The 10,551-nt window shown below is 38.4% G+C and overlaps 1 protein-coding gene across 2 annotated transcripts in view; it reads left to right on the top strand.

The window, feature by feature from the left end:
* The first annotated feature begins 6 nt into the window (after positions 1-6).
* CEP57L1 (centrosomal protein 57kDa-like 1) overlaps positions 7-10,551 on the top strand; it is a 20,888-nt gene continuing 10,343 nt past the window's right edge. For both annotated transcript variants that reach the window (XM_006777205.2, XM_006777202.2), the window contains exons 1-6: positions 7-371; positions 521-688; positions 2,736-2,901; positions 4,334-4,513; positions 5,660-5,781; positions 9,613-9,729. In XM_006777205.2, the coding sequence (XP_006777268.1) occupies positions 2,739-2,901; positions 4,334-4,513; positions 5,660-5,781; positions 9,613-9,729 (582 nt within the window). In that variant the 5' untranslated portion in view covers positions 7-371; positions 521-688; positions 2,736-2,738. The remainder of the gene's footprint in view (positions 372-520; positions 689-2,735; positions 2,902-4,333; positions 4,514-5,659; positions 5,782-9,612; positions 9,730-10,551) is intronic.

The raw sequence follows: 10,551 nt of genomic DNA, 5'->3' as shown, positions 1-10,551 counted from the left end.
TCGCCCAGCCCCATCGGTGGGGCTCGCCCCTGAGGGCGGGAGCGGGGAGGGGAGATGGGGTCCTCACCCCCAGTCCCTCCCCTTTCTCCGCCCGGCACAAACCAGGAGCCCTGGAGCCGTCCCTGCCCTAGCGCCCTCTTCCCCGCCCAGGCAGACGCGACCCGCGGAGGCAAAGCCATTGGAAAAAAGCCCCGCCCTCCGCGGGCTACCTCCGGACCCTCGTCCGCGCGCTGCCGCCAACTGCTGCCCGTTGCTACGCATGCGTCATGGCGAACGAGGCGCGTGCGTCTTAAACGGCACTTAGTCCGCCGCGGGGGGCGTTTAACGCGTGCCTGGACGTTTGGATGCTGCGGACTGGAGGAGAAACAAAAGTAAGGAAGAGTTCAAGTACTGTAACTTTCACAGACAAGGCAAGCACAGGAAAGGGAAAGATGCATTTCTGGAAGAAACTTAATCTAATTTTAAGGTTAGCCTAAAAACAGTGACGGTCTCTTTAACTACGCCAAACCTTTTCTTTCAGGAGCTAGGGCGTCATTACATTGACTTCTGGGAAATGTAGTTTTGATGCTGCTGGCGCGTTCTGATTGCGACAGAAACTACAGCCCCCTGGAGCCACTGCGAGGTTTCCTGTGTATGCCTGCGAGTCAACGGTTAGCACTCACGGAGGTTGATTGAGAGCATCGCCTTGGTGAGAGAACCCCAGGCGTAGCTGCCCCTTTTCCCTCCACAGGATTCTTCCTTCCTCCATTTCCTCTGAGGTTCTGGAGGCGAAGCCATCTGGGGCTGTCCAGGGAATTTTTTCCAGCCATCTGCGTGAGAACGACTAGTCCGGGTGCCCAAATCCGAGGGCGCGTGAAAGCGCAGATGTAGGAAAGGAGGCGATCCCGAGGGGTCGCATTAGTCCAGGCTAGAGGGATGCTCTGCACCGCTGCCTCTGTTCCGCTTTTTTTGGTGGATTCGTGCGGAGTGGGTTAGGGATCCCTGTGCAGTTGCGCCTTTGATACTGCCTCGGGGTGCTCTGTGCTTTGTTTGCTCAGCCAAGTGACCTCCCCAGCAGACCCTTGAAGGCGGGTTGTCAAATCCATGTTGTATGAGGCTAAGGGGCAAAGAATACCCAGTATTCCTTGATATGGATTTTTGCAGGATTAAAGGATGCTTTGTGAAAAAAGACACATAAAAATATTCCAATTGTAGTATAGTGAAAGGATTCAACCATTTGTTTACAAAGTACTGTTGTTTTTATTTTTTTTAATATATTTTATTGATTTTTTACAGAGAGGAAGGGAGAGAGATGGAGAGTTAGAAACATCAATGAGAGAAACATCGATCAGCTGCCTCCTGCACACCTCCTACTGGGGATGAGCCTGCAACCAAGGTACATGCCCTCGGCCGGAATCAAACCCCGGACCTTTCAGTCCGCAGGCCACGCTCTATCCACTGAGCCAAACCGGTCAGGGCAAAGTACTGTTGGTTTTAAATGATTCCTTTAAAAATGTTTCTTGATTGAGTTTGAAGAGTGAGAGAAGCATCGCTTTGTTCCGCTTATTTCTGCATTCATTGGTTGCTTTTTGTACGTGCCCTGAGGGATCCAACCCACAGCCTTGGCCTATGGGACAGTGATCTAACCAGCTGAGCACCGGGGCTAGGGCTTAAAATAACTCCTTTTGGGAAGCAGGGTGGTGAGAAAGGTCTTCAGTGGACTCATAACCAAATTAGATTTTAATTCTTCACATTGCAGAATAGATGTGTTTCAAAACATGTCACCTTTTGGGGTACTGAGTAGTACAAGATTGAAAAAGACACAGCCCCTTCCTGTCAGAGAGAAACCAATGGTTGAGGCCACAAGAACAGTGCTGTCTGATATAACTGGGGCGGCTCCAAAGGTCACTGAGCCCCGTCTTGGAGAGTCAGGGAACGAGGACCCCAAAACAGCATATGGGGAGGCCCAGAAGTGGAAGGGAGTGGTGTTTCCAGGAAACTGCAGTAAGCCCATCATAGACAGTGTGGAAGGGGTGACTTCTTGTGTACTGATTCACTTTGAAGCTACAAAGAGACAGGTACTGTGAATTTTCCAGGTGGATGCTGAAAGTGACCTATTCTTGAACAGATTTATAGTTTTAAAGAGTTGGTCTAATTTGGAAAGCCTTGTTACATGCTAAGCTACTGATTAAATGACAAAATACGGCCATTTTAGATTCTTCATCTAAACTAGATCATTAGGATGCTAATGCATTAAATGGAGTTGTGTCTCATTTAAGGGTTCCATTCAGAAATTGATATATCCAAAATTACTCTTGAAAAATCCCTTGGGATGCTAGTACAGTGGAGTTCAACTGGAGAATTAAATTATATTTTAAAAGTTGTGTTGTCTTTTAAAAATATGTATTTTCTCTTTGAACTCTAGAATCACTTTGTTTATAAAGAGGTGCTCCTATGATGAGATGTATCTGAACTTATGATCAACCGAGAAACTAGAAAATTCACATTACCCATATGCTCACTCCAGGGCCAGATGCTCATTGCAAATCAGGCAGAATTGTCCATACTGATTATACAGTAAATAGTCATTTTTACTTTATTGCTGAGTTTATATTATTATAGTTGAATTTGTGACAAGTAAGGTCAGAAGGATACAGTTTTTGTATTTATGTTAGTTTCATTTGAACTTTTAATGTTTTTGTCATTCAAATAAGAAAGAGTGATGCTGTACTATATAATTTCTTTATTCTCTACAGATAATGGATTCTGAATTAATGCATAGTATAGTAGGAAGCTATATTAAACCTCCAGAAAGAATTTTTGCTCCATCATTCACCCAGAATGATGAATTACCTCGGAATCACCACTCTGTGAACTTTAAAGTTACCTCTCCTAAAATGCTTCAAAGTCCAAATAGCCAAGGTAATATTAACATTAAAATATCACTTAAAAATAGGGGAGTGGTATAAAGTGTGTTATATAAAATGTTTTATTTTTATGTAAAAATAACAGATTGTGTTTTTAACCTTAAACTACTCATTTCTATTCTGTTGTTAAAAGTTTTTGTAAACTTATGCAAGTTATTTAACATTTTTTATTTTGGCTTCAGCTGTAAGATGACATATATCACATATTTATTATAAAAACATCATTAGAAAATGGAAAATTCTTTGAAGAATAAAAGGTCAGATTTGGAATCCGTCTAAACTAGATGATTAGAATGTTAGTGAGTTAAGTATAGTTGTGTCTTATTTGAGGATTAAATTCAGAAGTAGCATATATCCAAAATTGCCTTGAAAATTCCTGAGGAACCAGTATATTGGAGTAACTACAAAATACAAATATTGTAACTTTTAAAATATAAATTTAGAAGGATGTTAAAACTGAATTAGAAAAATATTTAAGACCCCAGGCATACCTTGTGTGATTCAGATTACTTTCTAAATGCTGATTATCACTTTGTCTTTTAATATTCTTTGATAAAGGTTGCCGTTAATAAAGGTAGCCTTATGGAGTGGAATAAAACAACCACAAGAAATAGTACTCCAAACCAGTGAGTCAGCCACAAGTACCATATAAAGAACAATAAGTATAATTTCTTGATCTTAATTGTAAAAAACAAATGATAATCTCTAGCAAACATCTTTCTAATTGGATATAAACTATACAAAAGATAGCCTATAACATTTATTTATAGTCTATTCATCTCTAGTTTTAGTTTGAAGTTATAACTGAATAGAAAGTGTAAGGTAATACTTGAATATTTTATAACTCTGAACTTCTCTGAATCATGATGATATTAATATAACTGAAAAAAATTTTAGTAGTTTGTTTATGTGTGCTACTTAGAATCTTTCAAGCTTGATATCAGGTAAACCACTAGGTTACAATTTTTTTCCAGTGGAAGAAACTGTTCATATGTCCTGAATATTAACACTATCTTGGACAAATGAATAATATATGTTTGTAGTTTGATTGAAACTGAACACATTAATCACTGAAAAGAACCTTTAACTTTAAATCTAAATTTTATGTTAGTGGGTACTATATTTTTATTTTCTTTATTCATACTCAGATTCCTATGCCTCCTAGACTGTACATTATCTTTAAGTCTTACGTCATTAGCTTTCTCAAACCTAGAAAAATCACTAAATGCAATCACATATATTGTTTTTATAAGATATGTTAGAAAAAAATTTGTTCCTTTCTAGAATTTTTGTTGTTATGTTCCATTTTTATCAGAAATATGTATTATACATTTTTCTGGCTAGCAAAAATATACTGGTAACTTTTATATGATTGTAAGTATTCAAATATTCTCATTTATAATATCAAGCAATTTTTTTTTCAACAGCTCTTATTTTAGCCTTAAAAACTCTTCAAGAAAAGATTCACCGTTTGGAGTTAGAAAGAACACAAGCTGAAGATAACCTGAACACCCTATCCAGAGAAGCAGCACAGTATAAAAAGGCCTTGGAAGATGAAACAAATGAGAGAAATCTGGTCCACCAGGAACTGATAAAGCAGAAAAAAGGCAAGAAAATTCAAAGTTCTCAGAAGCAAGGAGTTACTAAAGTTTACAATTTGAAAATAATAAGCCCAGTCTAAGCAGATTTACTCAAATATATTTATTCTTTTATATATATTCAAACCCTGAAGCCTTGTTCTCAGACATTTTGATATTTGCAGGAAATAAATATAACTTTGAACTTATTTTTATATCCGTTTTATCCCGGTTCATAAGTTTTTGACATTAAATGAAAAACTGTATTTAGGCAAGTTGTGTTTAGAAATTAGAATAGTTTCAGTATTCCGGCAAAATCCAGTTTAACCTGAACATAATTGAAATGCTTTATAGCATTAGTTAACACGTTTTTAAAATTTGAAAACATAAGGCAACACTAGTAATTAAGCAATATAAAAACAATAAAAATGAATATAAAATAAAAACTTGCGTGGTTAATTAGATGAAATGGACCAATAGGTGGCAGTTCGGTGGAAGTTATGAAAAAGACATCTGGACACGGGTTTTAGAGATTTAGAACATAAATCCTTTATATAATTTTACTTCAAGATGTGGCTTTTTGTAACATGACACTTGCCCTCAAAAACAGGGTTCAAATTTGTGTTTCAACTTGTGGAATGAAGAAATGGGGAGAAATATTTTTCTGAGGTAATTGGACAAAAGTGGAAGAAAGAGCCGAGGAAAGTAAGAACTTAAAGGATTAAAAAGAAATTGTTTACACTTGATGAATTGAACCATGCTGTCTTGGGTCAAGAGCAGAGGAAGGTGGAATGGTAGGCTGCATATACCTGAGTTTGAAAGAGAAGAAATGTATTGATAGGAAAGAGACATTGGGGCCTCTAATTTTCCAGTTAGTGTCATTTCCCAAGGACAGCCAGAATCTTTATCATTTCACAAGTCACTGGCATCTTCCCCTTTCAGATGTATGCTCTCTGGGTCCTTAGGCAGAGATAATGTTAAACCAGTGATATATAATTAAGGAAACATTCACAAAATGTATGTTTATAACTCTGGAAGAGTCAGTACGTAGAACTAACGGAGTCTTGAACTTTTAACTCTTGGTTGAATTCATATAATGTATTTCTTATGGTAACCAAATCTCTGGCCTATGTGAGAATCAACTAATTGACTCATAATTACTTTTCTTTTTCATAGACATAAGTATACAATTAAGCTCAGCTCAGAATCGCTGTACGCTCCTAGAGAAGCAACTGGAATATACAAAGAGGATGGTTCTCAATGTAGAGCGAGAGAAGAATATGATCCTGGAACAGCAGGTGAGCATATTTCTATAAGAAACGTAACTTAAGGTCTCTATGGTGACAGAGGGTACTGGACTTAATGAGGAGATCATTTCACAATGTACACAAAGATGAAATCATAAGTTGTACACTTGAAACTATATAACATGATATGTTAATTATGCCTCAGTAAAAAAGGTAAGATGTAAATTAGATGACACAAATTAAATACACCAAAAAAAGGTAAATTTGCCCTCAGGAAAAAAGAGAATATTTAATATTGTGGGAAAATTGTCATATTACATTATAGTCTTAAGTAAAATAGGATATAAAGTTGTATATAGGAGATTTCCACTTAACAGTGATGCAGTCTAGATCATTTAGAACAACCTTCCTATAGAGGAAAATAAGAAAAACTGTACAGAATATTAAAAAGAAAGACAGAATCGAAAGAAAAAGTACACAAAGGCATTGGAGATTTAATAAGTTGATAAAAATCACCCATTCAGTATTATCCGTGTGCAGACTTTAATCCAGAGAGGTAGGCCTGATATTTCAGGTCCCTTCTGAGTGCATTTCTAATTCCAGAACAGTCCATTGATAGGCTCAGTAATGCTTTTGACAGCCATCCTTTTGGGGTTAAGGAAATTAAAGTTAGAATTCATGGCCTCTCAAGAATAGGAACCCTAGAATATCCTCTGTGCTCAGTCTTTGTAAGGGTGAACAGTAGAAAAAAACCCAGATTACACCTTTGCTCTAGGTCAGTGATGGCGAACCTTTTGAGCTCGGTGTGTCAGCATTTTGAAAAGCCCTAACTTAACTCTCGTGCCGTGTCACATATAGAAATTTTTGATATTTGCAACCACAGTAGAACAAAAATGTATATTTTTGCTATTTATTTTATATATTTAAATGCCATTTAACAAAGAAAAGTCAACCAAAAAAATGAGTTCGCGTGTCACCTCTGACACACATGTCATAGGTTCGCCATCACTGAACTAGGTTATCAAAGTAAGTCAGAAAATCTTAGTCCCTGAAATTGTATTAAAGTGATACTGAATTGCTAATATTCTCAGATACTTCAAATTATTTCTACAAACGTTACTTTGACACAGTGAGAAACTTTCAGAAATAACCAGGCAGAAGGAGATAAGACACTAAGAACAAGATATAGCCTACTTAATAGACTATCTATAAATACTTTTGCAGACTAGCTCCAGTTAGGTACTGGCTCTAACAGACACAGACTTTAAAATACTTAATGCTTGTGCCCTGGTCAGTGTGGTTCAGTTGGTTGGAGCATTGTCCTATGCACCAAAGGGTTGTGGGTTCGATTCCCAGTCGGGGCACATACCTAGGTTGTGGATTCAAACCTTGGTCAGGGTATGTAAGGAAGGCAACTAATCAACGTTTCTCTAAAATCAGTAAAAAACATATTCTCGGGTGGATTTAAAAGAGCCACAGTAAGATACTACTTCACATCTACCAGATTAGAAATAATTTAAAAATCTGACAATTCTGTGTATAAATGAGGATACAACACCCAGAAGAGCAACCACTTTATCTTGTAAAGTTCAGCATAAACATTCCCAACAGCCTAGAAATTCCTATCCTAGCTATAGTAGACTAGTGACTTATAATAGTTTTAAAATGTTTCGACATACAATCTACAAACAGTGGGAGGTACAGATCTTAAGTATAAAAATAGTTGATTATTGATAAATGCATATACTCATGTAATCCACAGCCCTGTCAAATAATATAATAAAAGCCTAATATGCAAATTGACCGAACAGCAGAACAGCTGGTCACTATGATGTGTACTGACCACAGGGGACAGATGATCAACACAGGAGCTACCCCCAGCCCATAGGCCCCAGGTTGGCCAAGGTGGGTGCCAGCGGGGGTCCCTGATCACCACACCGGTTGCCCCACAGATCGGCCCTTATCGCCAGTCAGGCCTAGGGACTCTACCTGTGCACAAATTTTGTGCACCAGGCCTCTAGTCAAATAATAAAACATTTTCATCAGAAATTATTTCATCTCTTCAAAGTTAGTCTCTGTTCTCTCCCCACCTCCCAATAAGACAATTACTATTCTGACTTATTTTACCTTAGAATTTTATAAGGTAAAATCTTGGAACTTTGTATGCTGTTTTTTATCTGGGTTTGTTTGTTTTTAGCATAAAGTTTTTAAGATTCGTCCATGTTGTTTTATGTATCAGTAGCTCATTCCTTTTTATTGCAGTGTAGAATTTCATTATATAGATATGCCATAATTTGTTTACCCATTTGCCTGTTGATAGACATTTGGCTTGCTTCCAGTTTGAGGTTATTATAAACTAGAGGCCCAGTGCTTGAAATTCATGTGGCTACCGGCTGCTGGCTGGGGTCTCCCTTCGTTCCACACCACCCACTGGTGGTCAGTGCATGTCATAGTGAGTGATCAAACTCCCATTTGGTCACTTAGGCTTTTATATATATAGATAATTGTTTTGTTTTGTTTATAGGATTATAGAAACACTAGAGGCCTGGTGCACAAAAATTGTGCACGGGGAGGGGGCGGGTCCCTCAGCCCGGCCTGTGCCCTCTCGCAGTTTGGGACTCCTCGGGGGATGTCTGGCTGCCAGCTTAGGCCTGATCCCCTGGGTATCAGACCTAAAACCAGCAGGTTGGCATCCCTCTCACAATCAGGGATCCCTCACTCCTTACCGCGTGCCTCCTCTCTGCTCATTCTCAGCTCACTGCTCCTTAGTGCTGCCGCGGAGGCGGGAGAGGCTCCCACCACTGCCGCTGCACTCGCCAGCCGTAAGCCCAACTTCTGGCTGAGCGGTGCTCCCCCTGTGGGAGCACACTGACCACCAGGTGGCAGCTCCTGCATTGAGCATCTGCCCCCTGATGGCCAGTGTGCATCATAGCGACAGGTCGTTCTGGTCGTTCTGCCATAACAGCCGCTTAGGCTTTTATTATATAGATAAAGCTGCTATGACCATTCTTATACATATCTTTTCTGTGGACATACGTTTTAATTTCTCTTGGGTAAGTATATATTGGGAGAATTGCTGAGCCACAGGGTAGGTATATGTTTAACTTTATAAGAAACTACCAAACTGTCTTCTAAAATATTTTCTATTACCCCTTCCCCCCTCACAGTTGCCTTTATTATTAACATCTTGCACTGTAATAAATACCATTACAAAACAGTACATACTAGTAGATATGCATATATATGTATAACTTTCTTTTTCTCCATGTTCTCTGTATGCTTTATTCCTCTGATAGCTGCTTTTCTTTGTTACAGAGAAAGGGTAATTCAATGAGTAGGTTTGGTCACCCTGTGTGCAATACTATTTAATACAGTTTTCACTGGTGATGTTTATCTTAGTTGAAATGTTATATAAAGATGCACAGAGTGCTTGCTCCATTAGTGCTAATATAGCACATCTTTTTTGCACATTTTATTTCTCCTTTAAAAATATTTGATTTTCTCGGCCTTTGTCAGTAAAAGTAGGTGCATATATGTACATTTCTGTGTTTGTGTTGTTATTGTTTGTTTATTTAGAGAGAAGGAAAGAGAGAGAGAGAGATGTGAGAAAGAAACATTGATTGGTTGCCTCCCATATGCATCTCAACTGAGAATTGAACCCGCCACCTTTGATGTTCAGGATGACACTCCAACCAACTGATCCACACTGGCCAGGGCTGTGCATGTTTCTTATGACAGATTTATATTGCACCTAAACTCGGTACATGTAAATGCATGTTTCTAATGACATATTTATATTGTGCTTTTAATTCTGAGAAATTGTATTATTCTTGAGCCATTGGCATCACTTGCCAAATTCAGTTTTTGTTTTATCCTTTCCAGACCCAGCTTCAAAGGGAGAAAGAACAAGATCAGATGAAGCTGCAAGCAAAACTTGAAAAGCTTGATCTCTTAGAAAAAGAATGTTTTAAACTTACAACAACTCAGAAAACTGCTGAGGTAAGCTTCCACTTATTTCTTTGAAGTAGTGGTGCCAGGAATAAATCTTTAGTATTATGCATAATTGGCTCTGTATGTGGATACGCAGTAAATCTTAGATTTATAAAACTTTGTTAACAACTTTTAGTAATCCAAACATGAATTCCTGCCCATGGAGGTGAAAAATTAATATATTCTGTCACAGCATGAATGAGCTTGCCTGTTGATGTAAAATTGTAATTTTGGCTTCTTCTGAGATGACAGAACATTTTCATTTCAAATAACTTACCTAAAAAATATTGAGAAAATTGTCTTTCACCACTTGCAGTTAATTAAGTTAAGCCTATCTTATGTCCCTTCCTGAAATGCCCTCTTCTTTTTCCACCAAAATCCTATTTATTCCATAGGACTTTCTCCAGTCCTGCTTCCTCTACGAAGCTTTCCTTGAGTTCTCCAACACTCAGGAAACTCTTCCTTTGAAATGGTGTTGTCCTCCTATTGTGGACCACACCAAGGATATAAGATGAAATACTTATGTGCCTAAGTATATACATGGTCAGGGTCAAGTCATATTCGTTGGTTTGTTGTTTGTTTCATGTGTACTTTTGATTTCCTGGATATAATATAAGGTATTAAGTAACAAGGACTATATCTTATATTTCTAATGTCTTCCTATCCCTTCCCTCCTCCTCCAACTGTGCCCTTATTGTATGTACATGGTGGACATTTATTGTGATTTGTCTGTGTTTTGAGTGAAATATTGAGATGCAAGAATATAATTGTTTGACCTTCTAGACCAGCCGTGGGCAAACTATGGCCCGCGGGCCGGATCCGGCCCGTTTG

This window comes from Myotis davidii, unplaced genomic scaffold, assembly GCF_000327345.1.
Source record: "Myotis davidii unplaced genomic scaffold, ASM32734v1 scaffold68, whole genome shotgun sequence".
Lineage (NCBI taxonomy): Eukaryota > Metazoa > Chordata > Mammalia > Chiroptera > Vespertilionidae > Myotis > Myotis davidii.
Note: the sequence above shows the minus strand (reverse complement) of the source record. Positions and strands in the feature narration are given on the sequence as shown.